At 40.3% G+C, this 26,157-nt stretch overlaps 1 protein-coding gene and 2 pseudogenes across 4 annotated transcripts in view; all 3 read right to left on the minus strand.

Annotated features, from left to right (window-relative positions):
• Positions 1–26,157, minus strand: part of NTN4 (netrin 4) — a 110,898-nt gene that overhangs the window by 62,769 nt on the left and 21,972 nt on the right. For both annotated transcript variants that reach the window (XM_081084455.1, XM_081084456.1), the window contains exon 3: positions 8,175–8,453. In XM_081084455.1, the coding sequence (XP_080940581.1) occupies positions 8,175–8,453 (279 nt within the window). The remainder of the gene's footprint in view (positions 1–8,174; positions 8,454–26,157) is intronic.
• Positions 4,088–5,629, minus strand: LOC308512528 (aspartate aminotransferase, mitochondrial-like; annotated as a pseudogene). Its single transcript has one exon. The product of its transcript is annotated as an aspartate aminotransferase, mitochondrial-like (transcript).
• LOC308512538 (small ribosomal subunit protein RACK1-like) lies at positions 5,848–6,597 on the minus strand (annotated as a pseudogene). Its single transcript has 2 exons — positions 6,583–6,597; positions 5,848–6,370 (listed from the first exon to the last, which is right to left on the minus strand). The product of its transcript is annotated as a small ribosomal subunit protein RACK1-like (transcript).

Raw genomic sequence — 26,157 nt, forward strand, 5'->3', positions numbered from 1 at the left:
AAAGAGAAAAGTGGTAATTGGTGTACGGCGATACCTTTTTCATTGGCTAATCAGGGCTATATGCAAATTAACTGCCAACTAAGATTGGCAGTTAACTGCCAACAAGATGGCAGCTAATTTGCATATGTAGGCACAATGCAGGGAGGCGAAAGGGAAAGCAGGAAGAAGCCCCCTGCCACTGACAGTGATCTGAAACCCAGGGGGGAGCTAAGAGCTGGGGGGCAGGGCAAAGGCGGCCCTGGGGCCGCCTTTGCCCTGCCCCCCAGCCATGATCGGAGAATCAGGCGCCTTTGCCGCCCTGGCCAGTGATAGCAGGAAGTAGGGGTGGAGCCAGCGATGGGAGCTGGGCACGGTCGAAGCTGGCAGTCCCAGGAGCTAGGGGTCCCTTGCCTGGGCCTAAAGTGAAGCCCACGATCGCGGCGCCCCCTGCTGCCACTGCAGGTCCCCACTGCCTGGGCCGGACGCCTCGGCCAGAGGCGTTAGGCCTGGGCAGGGGCGGATCCTGCAACCGCGGGGAGCTGGGGGTCCCCTGCCCAGGCCTGACACCTCTGCCGGAGGCCTCAGGCCTGGTCAAGGGGCCGATCCGGTGATTGGTGATCGGAGGGTGATGAGGGTCAACTCCTCTGGCCGAGGCATCAGGCCTGGGCGGGGGGCGGAGCCGGGGATTGGGGGGATATGATGGTCCCCTTGCCCAGGCCTGAAGCCTGGGTCAGAGGCGTCAGGCTTGGGCGGGGGGTGGAGCAAGCGATCAGAGGGAGATGGGGGTCCCCTGCCCAGGCATGATTCCTGGGCCAGAGGCCTCAGGCCTGGGCGGGGGCCAGAGCCAGTGATCGGGGGGAGATGGGGGTCCCCTGTCCAAGACTGACACCTCTGGCGGAGGCGTCAGGCCTGGGCAAGGGGCCGATCAGGCGATCGGAGGGTGATGGGGGTCAACGCCTGAGGGCTCCCAGTATGTGAGAGGGGGCAGGCTGGGCTGAGGGACACTCTCCCCCCCACCCCCCACCCCCCCACACCCAGTGCACGAATTTCGTGCACCGGGCCCCTAGTACAATATAATAACAGCAATAACTGTAGGTAGTGTCTATCATGTCCTAGGCATTGGCTACCATATTTTTTAATCCTTACACTAACTATATAAGATAGATGTCATCCTCATTTTCTTAGGAAACTGAGATGCAGTGAGACCAACTTAGTAAATGTGGTGATTCAAATCAAGGTCTATTTGACTCCAATGTTAGGATATCAATCATTGTTCTGCCTTCTAGTAAAAGGAGCAACAAATTGAACTGGAAAAAGATAGAAGAAGGACAAACATGGAAAAGGACACAGACGTGCCCTGGCCAGTTGGTTGGAGCATTGTTCCATATACCAGAAGGTGGCAGGCTTGATTCCCAGTCAGGGCACATACGTAGGTTGTGGGTTCGATCCCTGGTTGGGGTACATGTAGGAGGCAACTGATCCATCTCTCTCTCTCAAAACCATCAGTCAATCAACCAACCAACCAATCAATAAAAGACACAGGAGTGTTTTAAGATAAATGAACCTACCAACTTGTATTTTACTTCGTATCTTTTCCTACTTCCTACTCCCAAAGAAAGAAAATGACCCTAAAATCTTATATAGCTTAAGAAACAGACAAGGTATCATTTCCATTAACTTCCTTAATTCTCTATCATCAGCCATCAAAAATTATGGCACATAAAATCAGATCCTACTTAGTTGCCCTCACAACAATATTAGTTGTAGCTGTCTATGGAGCAGCAGCTTTCAAACTTTAGCAAGTATTGTAATCATGCAGAGGGTCTGTTAAACACGGATTTCTGGGCCCCATCACTGGAGTTTCTGATTCAGTAGGTCTGGGCTATGGCCTGAGATTCATAATTCTAACAAGTTCCCAGTAATGCTGCTGCTGCTGGTTCAAGGACCAACTCTTTGAAAACGACTGCTATAAAGAAAAACTAAAGAAAGTTAGATTTACACACACTATCTAGGGGGCAAGCTGGCTGGTAAAAGAGAGCATTTCTTAAGAGGCTACCTTCCATTCTGCATGCACAATTTACAAATCCACTTATTTATTTCCACATACCTATAATGAATGGTGTTCACAGATAACACAAATGTGGGAGGACAACTGACCCTATGACCATGTTCTTCCTGAGGCAAAAAACTGTGCTTTCATTGTGCAGTTTGTTTAGCTAAGCAATCATAGGAATAAAAACATTGCGTTCAGAAGAGGCACCTATACCCAAATTTAATCCAGCTCTTAATAATCCAGAAAAAAATACATAAAAATAAAATTCAGCCCTAACTGGTTTGGCTCAGTGGATAGAGTGTTGGCCTGCGGACCGAAGGGCCCCAGGTTTGAGTCCGGTCAAGGGCATGTACTTTGATTGTAGGTTCCTACCTGGCCCTGGCCTTGATCAGGGCTAATGCAGGAGGCAACCAATGGATGTGTTTCTCTCATATCGATATTTCTCTCTGTCTTTCTCCCTCTCTTCCACGCTCTCCAAAAATCAATGGAAAAATATCTTCAGGTGAGGATTAAAAATAAAATTCACCTAAGCTCAGGGATGGGAAAGATCTGAAATCAGAACGATTCACATTTCCAACTAACCACAGGTCTTTGCTGGTCCAATTGCTATGGCTCCCTCCCTCCCTTCTCCCTCCCTCCCTCCCTCCCTCCCTCCCTTCCTTCTTTCCTCCCTAGAATAGAGACAGCAGGGATTCTCATGGAACTGGATCCCTGGAACCCAACATGCCCTTGACCACATAGTCTGTTTCTTACCTCTACCTGGCTCTAGCTCCAGGTTGGACTTGGTCTTTCCTGGTTTTAGCGCATGCTATAGTTACAGCAGTAGGGGCTATCACCACACTGCACAAGTTGAAATAAATATGAAAGCTGGGGAGCAGGAAGCCACAAAACTAGTATTACTGTATTTTAAATTGCTTTTGATTCCAAAGCAGCCTGAGATTATTAAGGAAATGCAGTTCCTGTCCCATAGAGTCTTCTAGAATGGAGACTCCTTATTCTAACCTCCTTTTGAAATGAAAGCAAACAAACAAACAAACAAACACATTTGCTATGTACTAGTAATCCCCTTTCCTTGGCTATCCAGATCTTTATAGATTGATAGTTTCTCTCTCTCTCTCTCTCTCTCTCTCTCTCTCTCTCTCTCTCTCTCTCTCTCTCTCTCTCTCGGGCTCCTACAGTAACTTTATTGTAACTGAGAAACCTGGCTGCAGGCAGGCTACATGATTAGAGCAGATGGCCATCTTTCCAAAGGGTGAGGCCTGAGCCCAGCTGGCAGCACACACAGTTAAAACCAAAGCCCAGAATAACCTCTTTCCTGACACTATCCTGCATTGCTCGACTTATGAGTGACAGCACAACCACACTGAATCGAAGTACAAGGTCCAACTGGGCAGAGGCAAAAACCCAACAGGAAACAACCAATCACAGGAGAGGGCACTAAAATAAAATTCAGTTGCCTACTCTCCGCTGTTCTTTGCCAAGAAAGGTGAGGGTATGGGATGAGCGGTAAGTTATGTTTCTTTATTCTTCAAATAAGAGAATGGGGTTGATGATCAGTGAAATAGAACAGGATGAAAATCTAGGCTAGTTATAAACCTTTGTGCCTAAAGAAAAGAACAGCAGTGCTAGTAAGTAGAGAGGAACATTAAAATTCCGGCAACTATTAAAAAGGAGAGCCTTATTTCTTTTTTTCTCAAATAAGACAGGAAACAGCATCTTGTGTTTTCCTTGCTGCAGTGGCTGCAGATTTGCCACTTTTCATAAAATACGATTTCTACTAGTATATTATTGTCCATTGATAAAATTGCTCAATCACGAGAAGATATAACAGGTGAACTGTTATTGTTAGAACAGGTCTTCTCACAAAGCCTCAAATATGGGCTATTTCTCATGCTGGATCCACAGAGGAAACCCCAAACACCATAAGGTGCCTCAGATAAAGCTCCTGCAATATTGCAATGGTGCGATTGACAGGTTCATGGGGGGCTGTGATTTTCTTGCACGTGTAAACTCTTTTGGAAAACCTGGAGATAAAAGGATGGGAAAGAGTTTGATTTAGAGCCAAAAAGTTTCAGACATCAGCCTTGGATGGTTGCCTCTGCCCCATTTCACTACATGTTCTTCTCTGAGAAACACATGTAATTGCTGAGTGTTAATCACTGTGGTTAAAAGAAATGATCCGTTCACCACCATCCACTCTCCCTCATCCTCCATGTGAATCTCACAATAGCAGAGGCTGATGACAAGAAGGTTGACTCTGTTCCCTCTCACCAGAGAAATCATTTCGTATCTTTGTAAATGAGCTAGGTAGCCCAGTTGTCTGAGGTGACCCCTGACACAGAGATGTGGCTGACCTTTGTCTTATAGATGGAGAACTCTTTGGTCAGCCACTCCATCTGTTCAGCCTTTAGCCCCATGAAACAAAACATGCCAGTCTGGTCAGGAATGTGCTGCCAATGGTGGAAGAAGTCTTCCTTCTTGAGGTTGGAGACCAGCTGAGCCCACAGGCCAATGATAAGGTTGGCCATGACTTAAACTTCTTGCAACTACTGTTTTTGAAAATCCAGGGTAGTCAGAATGGTTGAGCAATCTGGGTTCTACTGAGAGGAGGTTTGGAACACATTGCATGGATCAATATCTTCAACTGTAATTTAACTCTTTGGGCTTCATCAGCTTCTTTGCAGACTGCACTGAAGGCTGCCACGTATGCCCATGTTTTTGGCATAGGATTGGCAGTGAGAACTGGTAATGCTCTCTTTGATGGCATCCTTGTTAACATCGCACGTGGCAAATCCTTGGTAGGTCATGTCAAAGAACACAGAGAGATTCTTTTTCCTCATTACTGTTGCTTTTCCTTCCATTGCTCAAGACGAGGTGTCCTCTCCCATGAGATTGTAGGCACAGGTATGCAGGAGAATACTTTGCTCTGGTATTTTTGAAATGCCCTTCTTAGTGCCTGTGAAATCAAAGCCACAAGTCTTGGGGTCATAGTATAGATAGCCATGTAGCTGCATGCAGTGTCCCTGAAGATGCATGTGTAATGTCCCCCAGGGTGGTTTGGGCAGAAATACGTCTCAGCTGAACTTAAAAACCCTTTGCAGATATCTGGCTCCAATCCTTAAGACCCAGTTCCAGAAATGATCTGCATAGTGACATATTGGCCACTTCTCAAGATTTTGCTATTCTTATCCATGGCTAGTTCTTCATATGTCTTGCAAAATCCAACCATTTCAGCAACATGCAGGTATTTTTTGTCCAGGTTTTTTGCAGCAATCTGGACACTAGGGTGCATATACAGCTTTCCATTATCATCCTGGTAGGCACCACCTTCCAGACTCATCTTCTTGATGTTGGTATCTCTCTTATAGGCTTCTGTGACCCCCAGGATGGGACCTGCAGCCCCCATCTCCACATGAGCCTACCAGGAATTGGCTGTGGCAGAGGCAAGGCAGCAAGGCCTGGATGGGAGGTGGCAGTGACCCCAGACAGGATGCAGCTGGAATGTATCAGAGCTATGGTAGGCAGTAAAAGAGCAGGGGGGTAGTGACAGGATGGAGCAGAGAGCCAGCAGGCACAGACACCGGGGTGTGGGCTCATGATGACAGTTTTCGTTCTGGCAGAAGATTGTATATAATAGTTGTATTTTAAGACTTTTGCAAAAAATCTCTGATAACTCTGCATAATTATCCCCTGTTAAATTTAGCAGAATTAATAGAATTTATTTTCTTTTTTAGTCAGAAAGTCAGTTTTTTATTTCTAAAGCTCTGTAATATATTGTTTGCTGATGGTCACCTGCCATATCTCTATGAGTTTGTTCATATAGAAAACAGAGTCTGGCCATTAGCAGACCAGGCCAAAGAGGTGCACTGGGGTGGCTCTGCTTTATTGCTGGGACTGATATCTTCTTGCTTCAGTTCATCTACAATGATCTTGCCCTTCAAGTCCCAGATCTTAATGCTGGGGCCCATGACAGCACAGAGCCAATAGTGGTTGGGGCTGAAGCACAGGGTGATGATGATGTCACCAATATCTAGCATATAAAGGTGCTTGCCTTTTTTGAGATCCCACAGTATGGCCTGGCCATCCTTGCTTCCTGAAGCATAGAGGGATCCATCTGGAGAGATGGTAACAGTGTTTAGTGAGCCCTGGTGGCTGATGTGGTTTGTGTTCAGCTTGCAGTTTTGGCAGGTTCCATACCTTGCCCAGCTTATCCCAGCCACAGGAGGCGATAATGGGATTGTTTATCTTGGATGAGAAGCAGACACAAGATACCCACTGTGAGTGGTTCTCATCCTGGACATTGTATTTGCACAGGCCCACAGAATATAATAGAAAGGTCTAGAATTTTCTCTTTAGCCTTGGAAAATGTTGTTACAGTTTACATTTAGAGGACTTACTAAAAACAAACAAACCACAAAAAGAAACTATTGCTTTTAAATGCATATGCATGGGAGTTTTGTAAGGTTCTTGAAAACTCTGGTAATTTAGTTTGGTTGATCAGAGCCATTCAGGTTGTCTCATGGGTCATTCTCTCCAGAGATATGGCCTACTCTGGGCCATGTCATGGCAGCTGCTTTTGTCTATCCCTTTGCTCAGGACTCTACCCTGAAGTGTTCATTTAAGGTTTGGATTATAGGAGACAGCTGAGGAAACAAAGGCCAGCATCTTAGTCAATTCAGGCTGCTATGCCATAAACTGGGTAGCTTATACACAACAGAAATTTATTTCTCACAGTCCTGGAGGCTGAACGCCTAAGGTCAGGCTGCCGGCATGGTCAGGTTCTGGTGAGGATCTCTTCCAGGTAGCAGACTGCCAACTTCTCACTGTGTCCTCACATGGCAAAAGCAGAGCTAGCTAGCTGTCTGGCCTCTTCTTAAAGTACACCTACCCCACTTATGAGGACTCCACTCTCATGACCTAATTACCTCCCAAAGGTCTCACTTCCACATACAATCCCTTTGGATTAGGGTTTCAACATATGAATTTTGGAGGGATACAAACATTCACCCACTGTAGCCTATAGCCTCTCCTTTCACTAATTCACTTAAATATAATGGCAGAAATTTCTAGCACTCTAATCTCATACAAACTACGGAGAGTAGGTTGACATGTCTCTAGAATATCTGGGTTATTTTTTATTTGAATCATACACAACTCAATTAACTTAAATAAAATGAATTACCTAGTCCTTTATTTGAAGCTATATTAGTTCAAAGATCTATTAGTATCTAGAAACTAGTAGGTTGGAGAAGGTGAGAATAAACAATGACCATAATTTTCCATCATCTCTCTATTCCTATGTTGCTATCATACAAAACCTACTGAATGTCTACTTCTGGCTCAAGTAATGCACTCGGTCCTGAGGACACAAAGATCACAGTCTCTGTCCTCAGGGAGTTCAAGATCTCCTAGGACAGTGGTTGTCAAACCACGGCTCACGAGCCACACGCGGCTCTTTGGCGCCATGACATGGGCCACAAAGTTTCAATTGCATGGTACATGTGCGCCCGCATGTGGTATTTTGTGGAAGAGCCACACTCAAGGGGCCAGTTTGCCGACCACTGTCTAGGAGATGAAGAGAGGTAAAAGTTCAGGAGAAAGCACAGGAGATGTGTGAACCTAGAGGAGAGAGAGTTTAACTCTGCCTAGGGAGAGAGGGGTCAGGCCACTCTTCACAGAGGAGAACTATTATTCATCCTATTGGCTGAATAGCAAAAGATACCAGGCATTAAACGGAGGTTCTTATTTTTTCCACTATAAAAATCTATTCAACAATGGTCCCCATTTATTGTCAAAGCTGGCTTCTGTGTGATAATGCCACCAATATGATTATGCCAACCTCTCCTACTGCTCACCTTACACTTTATATCTGAAGGTCATGGTACTAAAAACTGGCATGGATGCTTTCCAAGGAATCTTGTTATCATGCTTGACTATTTATAATTCTAAAATTGAAGATTAAAAAACAAGTTAATAGGCACTTTACAGGAAGGATATGGAGTTGGAGAAGTGAATCAGCAGAGGAAGAAACAAGAAGCACTATGCAAACACACAGCAGCTCTCAGGGAACTTAGACTACCCATGCCCAAAGCTGAAGGTAACTTAGATTTGTTTTTCACTGGTGAGAACTTGTGTTACATACCACGTGGAATACTCCGGGGGCCTTGACAGGTCTGAAGCCATCAACAGGTACACATTGATCAGCATGGCCATTACAGAAGCAGCTGCCCTTGACGATGAAATCATAGATGGCGTAGTGTGTAAAATGTTGAGGCTTTGCATTCAGGTCATTTCTCTGACAGGGACAAAACTGTTGTTTTAGCAGCTGCACACGAAGGTTGGTGATCTTCAGCTGCTCCTGAGCTTTGGCACTGTAAGGGTTCTCCATATCATATGGTGGTGACAAAGCTCTGAAAATTACCTGTAAAGAAAAAAAAAATACCATGAGTATATAAGACTGTGTGCAAACCCCGGGTTGTTTGCTCCATAGCGTTCTCGTTTGATTTATACCTTGTGCTATCTGTAAGTGATACAATCACAAGAGGTTTTTGATCACACCTGGGGAAGAGCTCCCTGTTATTCCAAGGAAGAGCTGTGCTGCCTGTTTGGATGCAAAAGTATAAACTGAGTAGCCAGCAGAGAACTGACTCTTGAGGTGAAGGCAGCCATGCAAAGATCTCAGGGGAAGAGCATTCCAGTCAGAAGGAACAGTATGTTTAAAGGTCTTGACGTGGAATCAGATGTGGCTTATTCAAGGAGGAACAACCAGGCCAGTGTGACTGGAGCCCAGGGGACAAGGGGACGGTGTTTGGAGAGGAGGACAGGGGTGGTGCATGGCAGACCATGAATGTAGCCCTTTGAAGGCCAAGGCAGAGTTATTCTGTGGAAGCCACTACAAATCTGTAGGCAGAGAAGTGATTATGATTTGATTTACATCTTTAAAAAAAGATAACTCTTGCTTCTGTGAGGAGAATCCTATATAATAAAAGCATAATATGCAAATTGACTGAACGGAGGAACAACTGGTCAGCAGGGGTCGGGGCTGGCGAGCAGGCGGTGCCAGGCCAGCCAGGGCACGTGCTAGCGGGCAGAGGGAGGGGACGGCAATTGGAGGGCAGTGGCGACCAGCAGCAGCTGCCGGAGGAGCGATGGGGGCGGGGGGGGGGGGGCAAGCAGGGCCGGCGGCTTACTTGCCGGCTGGCGCTGTCCCCTGATAGGCCCACTCGGTCGCCTCCTGCAGAGGGAGGCCGGACTGCGGATTGGGGGAGTGGGCCAAAGTTGTCAGACATCCCCTGAGGGCTCCCGGAATGTGAGAGGGTGCAGGCTGGGCTGAGGGATCCCCCCCGAGTGCATGAATTTTCGTGCACTGGGCCTCTAGTGTATTATAAAGATTGAAGAACAGAAGCAGGAAGACCAGTTAGGAAGCAATTGCAAAATCATGATCCAAAATCACTTATATTTCTAAATGAGGTATAACCCTTTCAAAGACTAATCAGTTATTAATTGGGGTCCCTGTCATTACCAATATTTTCTGTTCTCTTTTACTGTATCTGCCTTCCAAGCTTGTGGCAGGATTTTTTGAAATATCCTTACTGGTAGTAAACATACAATTGTTTGAGGGTGGGTTTGATTTCTGAGATTAATCAAAAGTCACATAAACCCAGATGTGGTGAATAATGCGACTGATCAAAATATTTAATGGCACTTTTGATTACATGCAAAGTCTAATTAAGTAATGAGACTGTTTTTATTGTGTAGGTTATAGATGGAATCTAAAGGCAATTTAAAACTTTAGTTCTGAGGAGAAAACCAGAGGGAGAAAGGCATGTCCCTATTATTAAAAAGTAGGATTTAGATAAACTCCCATTTTGAAAAAAAGGATCTAAAAGTAACTTTCCAAAAAGAATTATTTAAGGAATAATTTGGACATAAAAATTTCATTTTAGAAACCAGTTTTAGCCCTAGCTGGTTTGACTCAGTGGATAGAGTGTCCGCTCGCAGACTGAAGAGTCCCGTGTTCGATTCCAATCAAGGGCACATACCTCAGTTGCAGGCTCAATCCCACATGTATGCCAGAGGCCACCAATTGATGTGCCTCTCTCACATCGATGTTTCTCTCTCTGTGTCTCCCTTCCTTCCACTCCCTCTAAAAATCAGTGGGAAAATATCCTCTGGTGAGGATTAACAACAAAAATAGAAACCAGTTTTACACTAAGTATGAAAAGGTAAGAACCAACTGTGTAGGATCACATCTCTAGATCTATTGATACAGAGTTGTCCTCAGTGAAATATAACCTTGGGGGAGAGCGGTATGATAATTCAATGGACACTTGGCCTTCCACAGCCAATTCTCCATCCAGCAGCCAGAGAAATTCTCTATAAACAGAAGTTGGATCACAATATTCCCTTGCTTAAATCCATTCCCACCCAAAGATTTCTCAATAAAATGTAAAGTTCTTATAATTTCCCTGCCTTATTTTTGTTCTTGGTGCTTATTACTGCCTGACACATTAGCTTTGTAGTTGTTTAATGATTTACTGTCTTCCCAGTCTTAGATAGAAACTTCTATAGAGGAGTCATTGATGTACCCCAGAACAATGTCTGGCACAGAGTAGGTATTCAGTACATTTTTGGTAAATTAATTGATTAATTATAACATAATTATAACACTGTACTTGGTATTCAAGTAATAGGTGAGAGTTCCAAATAACTTAACTTCCCTTTATAGGGTCTCAAACAGATTGACATATTAAATTAATGTTATAGCCCCTGAAGGTGAGAGGCAATAAGTTGTATTATAAACAGTTATAAATAACTACATAATTAACCAGTATCTACATTTCTAGCTATTTTTGAACTTACACTTAGTAAGTATACCTTCAACTCAAACAATATTCTGCTCCATTTATTCACATGTCAAGTGGTAGAAAGCAACATATTATGGAACAAAATTTTCCAACAATATGTCACTTATTTGAAAATAAATATAGAAGTAACATCTCTCTCTTTTAACAATAGCCTAAATCAGAACATGATTTTATATTTTGAATCATTAAAAAAAAACATGGACTCCATCATGAGTTTTATATGGGATTTGTTTTCACTATGACATCCCAATTACTGGCATTCTGTTAGACACTCATGAAAAACGCTTGTTTTAAATAAGAGAAATGATGTGACTACCTCCTAGTTTACCAATCACAGTAATGCAAGGACATGGAATAGGGTAACCAGTGCTAACCAAATAAGTATCCCATTGAAAAGTCTAAGGATTATTTCTCTATATTGTCGCCCACCCTTCTTTCTTCTGAACATTGGTGACAACTGTTTGCTCTCTCTGTTCCTGTCACATATTCACCCTTGACATTTACCCTGTTCCCCACAGCTCCCTTCCCCTCCCCCGCTTCCCCCTGAAAACTGTTCACATGCAAGGCTAGAGGAAGATCTGTCAAGGTTTGTAGGAACTTAGAAGCTCTTTTGCTTCCTGAACCCAGACTGGAAGCTGAATGGCAGCTCTGTGCTTGGTGTGCATGACACCACAGTTGGCACGCTGATATCAGCAGGGAAGGGACAGCATGACCCCTGAGGCTGCATGCTGGAAAGGAGACAGCAGAGTGCCACAGACACAAAAGTGAACGGGAATTTAAACCATGAAATCTTTTTACCAGAAAGGAGACGCCTTAATCTGATACCCTGGGAAATGGATCTATCCTGCATCAGGAAACAAAGAGTGCGCCAATCCAGATGCTTCAAACTTCTGGCAGGTCGCCCTTTGGGTCCCACCCAGTTTTTCTTCAAACATCCCCAGAAGAAGCCTGCATGGCACAACTAAAATGAAATAAGAAAAAATGTAGAAACACTCCATATAATGTCAGCCTCTTCTATTTTTGTTCCCATCAGAAGTAGGCTGTATTTATGGACTCACCACTGTTCCTCTGTCTGTGATTGCTTCTGGAGATACACTCCTAACAAGACATAGTTAAAAAGTCAGAGGGGGAGTAGGATCAAGCCCACTTTGATGTTTCCAGTGTGTTAATGCTATTGGCCAGCACTTCATGATGTTATTAAAGAAATTTGATTATGTTTTAGTGATTAATACTATGCTCATTACAGAAAAATCTGGCACTGAAAAATGTAAAAGACAATAAGGCAAATCTACAATGCGATCCACCCCAAAGACATCTAAACTTTCCATCTAAACTTCTGTATGTATACACAAAGAATATAATATAAACAGCTTTGGCTCTAGCCAGTTTGGCTCAGTGGATGGAGTGTCAGTCCTCAGACTGAAGTGTCCCTGGTTTGATTTTGGTCAAGGGCATATACATCAGTTGCAGACTCAATCCCTGGCTCCAGTCAGGGTGCTTGCAAAAGGCAACCAATCGATGTGTCTCTCTCACATCAATGTTTCTCTCTCTCTGTCTCTTCCCCTCCCTTCCACGCTCTCTAAAAATCAATGGAGAATATATCCTCAGGTGAGGATTTTAAAAAAGTAAAAAGAAAAAGCTTTGTTTCAACTTAACAATTCTAGTCAATAAAAAGAACTCTATATCTGTGGTTCTCAAAGTGAGCCCTTCAGCCCCAGCTCCGCATCCCCACCCATGGCATCAGTATCAACCTGGCAACTTGTTAGAAATGCAAATTCTTGGGCCCTGTAGCAAGATGACTAAAGCAGAGACTCTGGAAGTAGGGCCCAGCAACCTGTGGTTTCCACAAGCTTTTCCTAGTGATTCTGACGCCCCATAAAGTTGGAGAAACACTGCTACATTATTTAAAAACCTGGTGAGAATTCCACTGTGTGTCTATGACATAATTTATTTAGCCAGGCTGCTGTGTTAGGCATCTAGGTTGTTTCCAACTTCTCAGTCTAACCAATAACAATCTTGGGGCTAAAAAGTGGAAGTTTATATCTTGAAGATACATTTCCAAATGTGAAATCAATGGTTAAAGGAAATGAGTAATTTTAAAACATATCTGAGCTTCTGAAGGAATCATGGGCCCTTTCCTAACTAATCTTTGGAATCTTCACATTTCTCTGGACTTGCCTCACTTCTTTAAACCTGGACTGCCTTCAAATTTTGCCTAGAGATTTAGATTCTTGGCTTATCTGTCATTTCTTATACCCTAGCAAAGAGATCCTTAAAAAGTTCTGAACAGATTTGAATCACCTGTATGTTAATCTAGTACACCTACAAACACTCTCAATAATACTGAAAATTAGTAAAAACAGCATTCTATATGTCTTGTTTATACTATGAGAAATTTCAACAGAGTATTAATAGTGTAAACAGATTTAAGTAGAGTAACTATTAGCTACGTGATAGTCAAGGAATTAGTTTAGTATCAAACTCAGACCTTACATATTATTCCATACCTAAAATTTTATTGCCTATGTTGAATCATAATAATTAAACTTAGTTATCACATTTTTAGAAACGTCTCTTTAGATGCTAACTTGAGGACTATTTCAGTCCACGTTGATTACCCATCCTGTGGACTCCCATGGCACCTGTTCTTTCCATGATGGTACTTTTACAAGAATACATTGTTATTGCCTATTTTCTAGTCTGTATCTCACATTAGACTCTGCTCAGTGGGCAGGGATCTTATTTGTCTGGTTAACAGCTGTGTCCCCCAGCATGTCCCACAATCTGTGGCATATTGTAGCGTTTCATAATTATGTTGAATGAATAAATGAATGAACTATCTCTCTAAATAGCATTTTAAAAAAGGAGAAGCCAAATATGGAATAGGGTTTAGAAAAATAAAGAGAGCAAGATGTTTTGCCACACTCTTGATGAGAAGCATGTGAACACATACACATAGTATAAATACCTATGTAAAATATATAATTTCAAATGGCTTTATGGATTCTTTTTCTTCAGTAGCACACAAGATTTTTCATATAGATATTAATAAACACATATAAATATTAGATCTTTTCTATGGTTTCTGGTCTAGCTTTTGTAATATACCAAAAATGGAAGCTTCAGGATCATAACTGCAGTTGCTCTTTAATGATTTTTGAAATCCTAGACATTTTCATGTTCTCAAAAACAACAACAACAACAAAAAACAGCTTTTGCTTTCAATGGCTTTCTTATTGTTTTTCTATTTCATTTTTGCTTTTGGTTTTATTATTTACTTTCTTCTGCTTACTTTGGGTTTAATTTTCTTTTCTTTTACTAGTTTCTTAAAATGGAACCATAAATGATTCACTTTTTTTTTTTCTCTGTAAGTGCTTATTTAGTTGCCTCCCACAAATTTTGATGTTGTGTTTTCATTTTTAATTCAGTTCAAAATGATTTCTAATTTCCCTTTTGATTTTTTCTTTGACACATGGGTTAGTCAAAAGTATGTTATTTAATTTCAAAATATTTGGGGATAGTCCCAGATACTTTCCTGTTATTGTTTTCTAATTTAATTCCTTTGAGGTGAGAGAACATACTTTGTATGATTTGAATTTTTACATTTATTGGCACTATTTTTATAGACTATCTTGATAAATGCTTCTTGTACCCCTGAAAAGTTGTGTATTCTACTGTTGTTGGAGCATTATATAAATGTTAATTAAATCGAGTTGGTTGACATGCTATTCAAATCTGCATCCTTACTGGTTTTCTGTACTTATTCTATCAAATATGGACAGAAAGGTGTTGAAATCTCCAATTATAATTATCAACTTACATACTTCTTGCAATTTTTGCTTTATGTATTTTGAAGCCTTGTTATTAGGTACATAAACACTTAGGATGGTTATATACTCTTGATGAATTGGCTCTTTTATCAGTATGAAATGTCCTTCTTTTTTTAAAAAAATATATTTTATTGATATTTTACAGAGAGGAAGGGAGAGGGACAGAGAGTCAGAAACATCGATGAGAGAGAAACATCGATCAGTCGACTCCTGCACATTCCTCACTGGGGATGTGCCCGCAACCAAGGTACATGCCCTTGACCGGAATCGAACCTGGGACCCTTGAGTCCATAGGCTGACACTCTATCCACTGAGCCAAACTGGTCAGGGCTGAAATGTCCCTCTTCATTCCTGGTAATATTCTTTGATCTGAAATCTACTTTATGTAGATAATAATATAGCCATTATAAAAACTTATCTTTTGATTACTGTTAGCATGGTATATCTTTTAACATTCTTTTACTTTTAATTTAGTCATGTCTTTACATTTAAAGTAAATTTCTTATAGTTACATTTTTAAAAATATTTTTATCCACTCTTTAATTGGAGTATTTAGACTTTTTATACTTAATGTGATTGTTGATATGGTTGTGTTTAAATCTACCATCTGACTTTTTAAAATATATATATATATATTTTACTAGAGGCCTGGTGCACGAAATTCGTCCACTTGGCGGAGGGGGTTGGGGGGAGTCCCTCTGCCAGGCCTGCACCCTCTCACAGTCCAGGAGCCCTTGGGGGATGTCAAACTGACAGCTTAGGTCCGCTCTCAGTCAGGAATGGGCTTAAGCTGTTTGTCGGACATCCTTAGTGCTGCCGCAGAGATGGGAGAGGCTTCTGCCACTGCCACTGTGCTCCTGGCTGAGCCCAGCTTCTGGCTGAGTGGCACTCCCCCTGTGAGAGTGCACTGACCACCAGGGGGAAGCTCCTGCGTTGAGCGGGATTGGGCCAAAACCATCTCTTCGACATCCCCTGAGGCGTCCCTGATTGCGAGAGGGCGCAGGCCAGGCCAAGGGACCCCACCAGTGCATGATCAGGGTCAGGGAGGGACTGCAGGAGGGCTCCAGGGCATATTCAGTCTGTCTTGCTCAGTCCCAATTGTCCAGACCCCAGCAGCAAGCTAACCTACTGGTCAGAATGTCTGCCCCCTGGTGGTCAGTGCACGTCATAGCAAGTGGTTGAGTGGCCTTAGCGTATCATTAGCATTTTACACTTTGATTGGTTGAATGGCCAACTGGACAACCGGACACTTAGCATACTAGGTTTTTATTATATAGGATTATAAGTATATTTTTCTTCTGTTGGAATGAATATTTTAAGGTCCCTTTTATTTTCTTTTTTGTTTATTACTTTAACTCTTTTTTGAAAATAGCAGTTGCTTTGGGGTTTATAGTATACACCTTTAACTTACGCAGTCTATCTTTAGGTAATATTTACACTTCACATATAAGAAACTTACAACAGTATTCTTCCATTTCCTCCTCTCAGCCTTTGCACTATTTTCATGCATTTGGCTACTACATATATTATAAACTTCACAACACATTATTAATATTTTTGCTCTGAAAAGCCAATTATCTTTTAGAGAGATTTTTAAAATAAGAAAAAAAATTTACGTCTCCACCTATTTTCCCTTTTTGATGATCCTCATTTCTTTGTGTAGGTCCAGAGATCCATCTGGTATCATTTTTCTTCACCTGAGTGACTTCTTTTAACATTTTCTGTAATGCAGGACTACTGGTGACGAACTCTTTACCCCCCTGTGATTGCAAAAGTCTATGTCATCTTCATTTTTGAAAAATATTTTTGCTAGGTAAAGAATTTAGATTGACAATTTTTTTTCCTGTCAGTATTTTCAGGATTCTGCCCCACTGTCTGATAGCTTGCATTGTTCCTGTCATAAAACTGTCAGCTTTACATTTGTTCTTCTGGACACTGTGTTAGTTCTTTTCCCTCTGTCTGTTTTTAAGATTTTCTTTTTATTATTGATTGTTAAACAATATGATTATAATGTGCCTTGGGATAGTTTTCTTCTTGTTTATTGTTTTTAAGGTTTGTTGAACTTCTTGGATCTGTGGATTTTTAGTTATAATCAAAATGAAAATGTTTTTTCAGCTATTATATTTTTTCCATTAGCAAAATTATTTATTTTATTTTTAATTAAACTTATTGGGGTAATATTGGTTGATAGGATTGTATAGGTTTCAAGTGTACATTTCTAGTATACAAAATCTGTATTTTACACCATGTGCCCACCACCCACTCAAATCATCTTCCATCACAATATATTAGGTCCCTCTCCAACTTCTAACATCTTACTACCCCCTTCCCTCTAGTAACCACCACACTATTGTCTTTGTTCATGAGTTTCAGTTTTATATCCCACATATGAGTGAAGTCACGTGGTTCTTAACTTTTTCTGACTGACTTATTTCACTTAGCATAATATTCTCAAGGTCCATCATGTTGTCCCAAATTCAGCCATTATTTCTTATTTTTTTTCTGTTCCACTCTTCTCACTTCTCTCCTTGTGGACTCCAACTACACATATATTAGATTGCTTGAAGTTTTCCACAGCTCACTTATTTATTTATTTATTTAAATACTGATTTATCTGTTTTTCTCTTTTTCCCCATTTCATATTGAATCATTTCTATTGCTATGTATTGAACTTCACAAATCATCTCCCTTGTAATATGTTATCTACCAATACCATTCAATTTAGTTTTCATCTCAACATTGCATTTTCCAACAGTAGAAGTTCAGTTTAGATTTTTGCCATATTTTCCATGCTGTGCTTAATGTGGTGAATCTTTCCTCTACATTCTTGAATATAGAAATAGATATAGTAACTGTTTTAATGTTCTTGGTTACTAATTCTATCATTCGTGTCATTTCTTTTTTTAAAATATATCTTTTTATTGATTTCAGAGAGGAAGGAAGAGGGAGGGAGGGAGAAAGAGAGAGAGAGAGAGAGAGAGAAACATCAACGATGAGAGAGAATCATTGATTGGCTGACTCCTGCACGTCCCCTACTGGGGATCAAACCCACAACCCAGACATGTGCCCTTGGCTGGAATCGAACTTGGGACCCTTCAGTCCACAGGCCGATGCTCTATCCACTGAGCCATTCCAGCCAGGGCCATTTGTGTCATTTCTAAATCTGTTTCTATTGATTTATTTTTCTACTCATTAGGGATTGTGTTTTTCTGCTTTTTGCATAGCTTGGTTGACAGCAAAACATTGTGAATTTTACCTTGTTGAGTGCTGGATATTTTTGTATTCTTGAGCTTTTTTTCTAAGATGCAGTTAAGTTTCTTGAAAATAGCTTAATCCTTTTGAGGCTTCCTTTAAAGTTTTGCTAGTTAGGACCAATGCATCCTTTGGTATAGGGCTAATTCTGTTCTTCTACTGAGGCAATACCCTTCTAATTACTCTATTGATACCTTACAAAGTTAAATTACAAGGCTTTCCACTCTTGTCCTGGTCCTAAGTGATCTCTGAAAATTTGCTCCGTTTGTTCTTTCTCTGCCCTCAGGTAGTTTTCCTACAGTCATGTATTGGTCGATACTCAGCTAAAAACTAAATCTCTGGAAATCTCTCCTAAGCAACTCTCTCCTCTCTGGTACTCTGCCCTGCAAATTCTAGCCAGACTCTCAGCTGCTTAATTCAGAAAATCCATTAGGCTTCTCCTTGGTTCCTACTCCCTGCACCCCAGCCTGGAAATTCTCTCTAGGAAGCAAGCCGAGGCAATCATAGGGCTCACTTCATTTACTTCTCTCAGGGATCACTGTCATCTGCTGCTAACGTCTAATACCCCAAAACAGTTGTTTCATATATTTTGTCCAATTTTGAGTTGTTTCAGGCAGCAGTGTTAGTCTGGTTCTTGTTACTGCATGTTGGCTGAGCACTGAAGTCTACAAAACCAAGTCAGCTTAACTTTTATGAAAAACAACTTATAAAACTACAAACTGGAAGTTTTATAATAAGTTTAGAGGTGTAGATACATTTCATAGATAAAAAGTCTTGAAAACAAATGAGTTTTCTTATTGGGCACATCAAACAAAGAAACATTAAAAATAATTTAAACTATAAGCATTTCAACTATGTAAGTTTAATAAATAATTCTTTTATTATTGATTTCAGAGAGTCATAGCTCAGCGGCCTCCTGCATGCCCCCTACTGGCATGTGCCCTAACTGGGAATCGAACTGTGACCTCCTCGTTCATGGCTCGATGCTAACCACTGTGCAAAACCGGCTGGGCTCAGTAATTCTTTTTTAGTAATTTGTATCTTTTAATAGATAGGTAAGCCCTCACTATAACTCTATAATTTATTATACCTATTATAATTTTATTTATTTTATGCTTTGATGCATCTTTGTGTTCCCATCTAAAACCTTGTCTTATAGATTCTCAAAAATACCATATTGAAGGAGTGAATCAATATAGAATCATGGTAATATAAATATAATACAATTTTATTTATATGTTATGCATTTTGTTCTAAAGAGACTATGCTAGGTACATAGTATTTCATAATAAATTTTATCTTACAAAATATATTAGTTGTATGCTAATCTTATACTACACCCCACATGACTAATAAAATTTTACTTCTTAGAAAAAATGGATTAAATGTGTATTAATATTAAAAGACTCTTTGAGTGCCAAATTTGAACAGTTATATAATTAATTTACATCAACTGCAAGAATGACAACACATTCAGAGAGGAATCCCTGGAACTTTTGCCTAACATCTATAATAATAAGAGTGTAATATGCTAATTAGACCGGACATCCTTCCGGACATCCTTCTGGATGACCTTTGGGACAAAGCTGGGGCTGCGAGGGAAGCCCCAGTCCTGGGTGCCAGAGGAAGCCGGTGCTGGCAGGCGGGGGAAGGAGGCCTACTCTTGCACAAATTTTTACATCAGGCCTCTAGTAATCTAATAAAAAGGTAAATCACCTCACAGTAAAAACTACTTCTACATAAGAAAAACAGTTACATTTCTTCCCTACTCTATTTAAGCCTAATTAGAATAACATCTAGATCAAGAAACATTTTCAAATGTGTTATAAAGACATTATTTGTTTTATGTAGTTGTTTACTAGTGGTTTACAAACAGCATCTGGTTAATTCAGTGGAAGTTTGTTACTACACATCAATAATTGTTTATTGTTAGGTTGATGACATACCTAAGACCTACATGTAGAAACTGATATTTTTGTCTCCATTTCTACTGTTCATCAAGCTATCCCCAAACTGAAAACTCACCTATTTTTATGTTAATAAAATAGCATTGGCAAAAGCCAGAAAAGGAGATCCACACTTTAGTTTTGTACTGTCACCTCACTAACAAGGAAGGTTTTATGTCAATTGACTTCTGAAGCCAGTTACTGGCACCATTTAAGTTAAAGTTTTAGGTATTTGAGATGAAAAGCTCAAAGAGCATAGATTCCTTAAGTGACTACAGGTACCCTAATATTAATATGTTCTTGAAACAGGCTTTCTGCCTCCCTGGAGAGGTAACCTTTTGGAAAGTATGCAAGTTTCAGCTTTAAAAGGGCTTCAGTGAGTGGGAGTTCTGGTTTCACGAAGAGAGAAAACTTGACAAGGAGAAGATAGCATAAGTGACAGGTGGGCATCTGCGGGAAAGCAGCTGGTTGGTTTAATTTTAGAACATTTGTCCTTGACTGTGTCACTTTAAGTGGAGCACCTACTTGTCTTAGAGAAGTGTGTCTGTCTTTGGGGCAGCACCAAAATCCTTTTGCTTACACTCTGGAGCATTAGGCACCCTGCTTCATCAGATAGTCCACCTTTTAAAGTGGGAGAGTCTTATCTACTCAACTAGTCCTTCTAAGATAGGACAATATAACCTAATAAAGCTCTCAATGGAGCAAGCTGAGGAATGCAGTGCACTCAAGTGACTTACTTGTACGATAATAACCTCGATTTGTAAGTACACAAAAGCCTCTTTGCATGTTTCAAGGGCATATTTACAGTTTTAAAGTGATGAAAAGGCAGCTTCTTAAATATCTTCAGTGGGGTGGGCAATAATAAAACTGCAAGGAGAAATGAGAAACAAGACAGAAGACCAAAATAAAAATTAAGATGGGGGCTAAAAATAAATGTTAAAAATCCTCCAATACATGTGGAATTCTAGCTTTCCTTCGCCCTCAGTAGTTGCAACCATCGGATTTGAGTGTCAGAAGAGTCCTTAGCAATCGATGATCTTGTTGGGCAAGAGGAAACTGAGGCACAGGTGCTTAAAGTGACCTGCCAAAGCTCAACCAACAGGTTTGTGACAGAGCTAAAACTAGAATCCAGTTTCCTGGTCTCCAATGTAATAAATTTTCCACTGTATCCCATTTTATATGTGTTTTGCAGCTAGCCATTCCTGGATTAAAGTTAAATTTAAAATGTAGGGTCAAAAAAATATATCACTTATCCCACTTCCACTTGTCATCCTAATAATGGATAGGACTGACTAATTGTACCCTTGATAAAAGTAATGATACCTGGTTGATTTACAAGGATGCAATGAAGATTTTTTTTTTTTAATATCGGATGTAGAAATGCCTTGAAAAACAATGTTCTTTATAAATAAAATTGGTTTGTGAATAGCTTTTCCTGAGGACCTGCCTTGTTTTTGCCAATCTCCCATCTTGGGGACTGAGCCCTATCAGTGAATGTAGCCCAGTGGCTAGGAGCCAGATGTTGATTGTCTACCGGGCCAACTTCCCAATATTGATCACCTCTGTTTCTTATCACCATGCTGGTCACACAGTTTGGATCATTGATACCTTTGGGTTGCTTTACCTATGCTGGAAATTACATGCATTATCTCTCTGCGATTACTGCCCATCCCTTCCAACTCTTGCTCCTTCTCTTTGTACTGAACTTTATACTCTAGTCATACTGAACTCCATTCTGTTCCTGGAAAGCTCCGTGGTCTCTCTCTCCTTTTCTGGCCTTTGCCAATGCTGTTTCCACTGCCTGGAATACTTTTCACATCTAGTTGCTATGCCCACCCACTACTACACCCCTTTATTTGGCCAACTCAACCTATCTTTTAGGTGTTATCTTAAATGTTCTTTTATTCAGAAAGCTTTCTTCATCATTCCTCTACAATGTTAGCTTAGATGAGATGTTATTCCTATGTGCTACTCCAAGCACCTGTCATTTCCTCCAGACCTAGAACTTACAATGTCTATTTTAATTGCTTATGTTCCACTCTACACTGTGAGCACTATGAGGGCAGAGGGCCTGGTCTGCTTGCCTACTGGTGTATAGCTAATTCTTGGCACATATAAGAATAAACACATAAAAAGAATAAATACATATTTGTTGGAAGATCATACTCATGCTTAATGATTTCCAATTTCAAAAATTGTTGTTGTTTTTTTAATTTGACTTCATTCTTACAGTAAACCTATGGTATGGTTTTATTCTCTCCCATTTTTCAGATATAGAAACTCTGAAAAGATGTTAATTGACTTGTGTAAGGTCACCTAGCTAGTGAGTAGCAGAGCTAGTATTTGAACCCAGGTTACTAGAGTCCAAGTTCAGTGTTATTATCATTACATTACAGCTAACCTTGGTTGATTATAGACTAATTGAAGTCTTAAGCACATCTTCAGGGGAATTAAATGATCAGAACTTCCTTTCAGGAGAATAAATCTGGCCAAGAAGAGCCTGAACCATGGTGTAGGCGGTGGGGGCAGAGTGGGCAGAAGAGTCATTTGTTAGAGGCCAAAAATGAGTATCAAAACAAAAACTAAGAACAAAGGGCTAAGTTTTAGGAGGCACCCATGGTTAGAGGTCAGAAGGAAGCAAATGAGCCAGAAATAATGCCAAAAAAAGAATCATTTGAGCAGTGTAGAAAAATAATAAAAATTCATCGTCATAGAAGTCAAAGGAAGTGGGAATGCAAAGAAAGGAAATATAATTAATAATGGCAAGTGCAATTCAGGAGGCAAGAAAGAAAAGGTCCGGGAGTTTGGCTGGCTCACAGAAGACTTTTGAGAGCCTAAATAGAATAAGGGACAATTTATAACAGTTTCAAGAAAGAATAGAGAACAAGCAAATTAAAGCAAGAAATAAGTGATTGAAGAATTTTGGCCATTTGTTTAATCATTCATCAGTTGATAGACATTTGGGTCATTTACAGATTTTGGCTATTAAGAACATAAGTGCTATGGACATTCAGATAGAAGTCATTGTGAGAACACACGTTATTATTCATGGGTACTTAGGAGAAAAATTGCTAGGTAGTATGGTAAGAGCATATTTAACTTTATAAAGAACTACATGCAAGACTGTTTTCTAAGGTGATTGTACTGTTTTTGCATCTCTACTAGCAATGTATGATGAAAGTTTTAGTTATTACACATCCTCATCCATACTTGGTATTGTCAGTCTTCGTAATTTTAGCCTTGATAGTAGAATGTGAGCAGTATCTCACTGTGCTTCTAATGTGCATTTTCCTATTGACTAATACTGTTTAGCACCTTTTTATGTATTTATTTGACATGCATCTTCTTTGAGGAAGTATCTGTTCATCAAACTAAATAATTTTCTCACAGTGAAGGAAACAATCCTATATAATAAAAGCCTAATATGCTAAGTGTCCAGTTGGCTATTCAACCAATCAAAGCGTAATATGCTAATGATATGCTATGATGTGCACTGACCACCAGGGGGCAGACACTAGCAGGTGCAAGTGGGGCGGGCACCATCAGTGTGTGGGAGCAGCAGTGGGAGTGAGGCTGCCAGCAGACAGGGGACCAGGGGCCACGCGGAGGATGGGCCGAGAACCGCCCCATGCCCACTGCAATCTTGCGGCTCACAGTTCCTTTCAAGGTACACAAATTGTACATAAAACACTAGTATGTACATAAAACACTTTCCCTGACTGCATGCCATAGAGAACCATAGTTGGCAATGACAGCAGCCCCCCCTTATCCATGTTTTTTCCCCCCTTGGTTTAAGTTATCCTCGGTCAACCAAAGTCTGAAAATAGAATATTCCAGAAATAAACAATCCATAAGCTTTAAATTGCATGCAATTCTGAGAAGTCTAATGAAGTCTTACTCATCCCTCTTGGTCCCTTCCTGGGGTGCAGCATATCTACACTGTATATGCTTCCTGTCCATTAGCCACTTAGTAGCCATCTAGGCTATCAGATCAATGGCTGATATTGTAGTACTTGTGTTCAAGTAATCCTTATTTTACTTAATAATGGCCCCAAAATGCAAGAGTAGTTTAAACTTTATCATAGGTATGTATGTATAGGGAAAATCGGAGTATATATAGAGTTCAGTACCATCTGCAGGTTCAGGCATCCTCTGGAGGCCTTAGAACAACATATCCTTTGGGGATAAGCAGGAGACCATTGTAGTTTGACTTTAAAGCTAACTTTTTTTTAATTGAAGATATGTGTGCCTATTGAGGGTTTTCCATAATGCAAACCTAGAGTAAAATGTGCTTTCATCTTTTCATTTAGAAGCCTTAATCAGAAACAACCAAAATGTCCTGATTAAAGTTTTAAAAAAATATCAAACTTTAAACACTGTTGCCCTGGTGAGAACATCCTGGCTATCAAACAAATAAACTTCAAAGGGACCTCCCGACTTTCCCTAAACTACAGACAAATATTTGCTGTTACTGTTGTACTAGGTAGCATAGGGCCGCTTTGTCCTTCATTTGTAGGAGACCTTGAAGATAGTTATTAATCACCATCATGCAAAGTTTTACCACTAGAGATGGATCTCATTTACCTTTTCCCATTCAATTCCATTCTGAAATATAAGGATTAATTGCAAGAGATGAATTAAAGGTGAAAAGCAAAAGCTAAATTAGAAGGAAGGACTTGCAGAAATAAAAGCCAGTAACTGGCTTAAAATGTAAAAAGTAGATATTGTTTTCTCTATTTTGACCTACATTTAATGAATTACAGTTAGTTCAACTAAAAGACTGGTAGACTATGCCGTAACCGGTTTGGCTTAGTGGATAGAGCGTCAGCCTGCACACTCAAAGGTCCCAGGTTTGATTCCGGCAAAAGGCATGTACTTTGGTTGCGGGCACATCCCCATTAGGGGGTGTGCAGGAGACTGCTGATTGATGCTTCTCTCTCATCGATGTTTCTAACTCTCTATCCTTCTCCCTTCCTCTCTGTAAAAAATCAATAAAATATATTTAAAGAAAAACAAAACATGATACAGCCTCTTTAGAAAACTGCTTGATGCTTTCATATATATATATATATATATATATATATATATATATATATATATAGTAAACTAATTTATAGGATTCATAATGACAGAAAATAGTAAATACCATAAAAATCTGTTTATGTTTCCTTCTGTTCCAGAGTAGAGGTTATATAGAGAAGAGCTGGTAGTAGAGAATTTTTTTAGAATATTTAAATCACTGGGCTTACAGAGCAAGAAAGCCCACAATAGAAATTCTGACTTCCAAAGAGAAACAAATTAAATCTCATTCAGTTTCTAAAAATGTTTCTTTTTTATACTTAAAATTTTTATTTATTTATTGTTAGAGAGAAACATCAATTTGTTGTTTCACTTATTTATGCACTCATTGGTTGATTCTTGACCAGGGGTCAAATCTGCAACTTTGGCGTATTGAGACAACACTCTAACCAACTGAGCCACCCAGCCAGGGCACTTTCTTATACTTTGGATGAGAAAAAGACATCTCCAGTCTGAATAGATTGCAAACTTGGCTAATATAAATTCTAATTGTATCTCCCATCATCATTGTCATTTTTTTTCTCCTAAATGATGACAAAGCTGTGATTAAGTAAGATAAAATTCTGGGTCTGTGTGACATTAAGCCTTTTAATAAAGGAATTATTATCATTTACTATATTATTTATTTATTTATTTAATCATTACTTATTGAGGAAATATTTCATATGGTAGGTCCTCTGGATACAAAACTGAATAAGAAAAACAAACAATAACACTCATAGATTTCAGTTTTCCCCTAATTCTTGAAAATTAAGCTCTGTCAAAGTGATGTTAGAAAACAGCTCAAAATAATCTTAAATATTGGAGGAGAACATAAGGCTACTTAACCCAAATTTCTCAATACAGGAAGTCCCACTAGAATACTTGACATCCATTTAGTCTTGACTAGATTCCACACCCTCACCAGGGAGCATATTTCATTTTGTGATGGTTCTAATCATCAAAAAGTTCTTCTGTTTTACCCTGGCTGGTGTTGCTCAGTTGGTTGGGTGGTGTCCCATGCACCAAAAGGTTGCCGGTATTTTGATTCCTGTTCAGGGCACATGCTAAGAGTTGTAGGCTTGATCCCCAGGGAGGGTGGGGGCGGCATACAGAAGGTACTCAGTCAATGTTATACTCTCAGGTAAATGTTTTTCCCTCTCCCTTTCTCT

Source organism: Myotis nattereri (genome assembly GCF_964212035.1).
Source record: "Myotis nattereri genome assembly, chromosome: 2".
Lineage (NCBI taxonomy): Eukaryota > Metazoa > Chordata > Mammalia > Chiroptera > Vespertilionidae > Myotis > Myotis nattereri.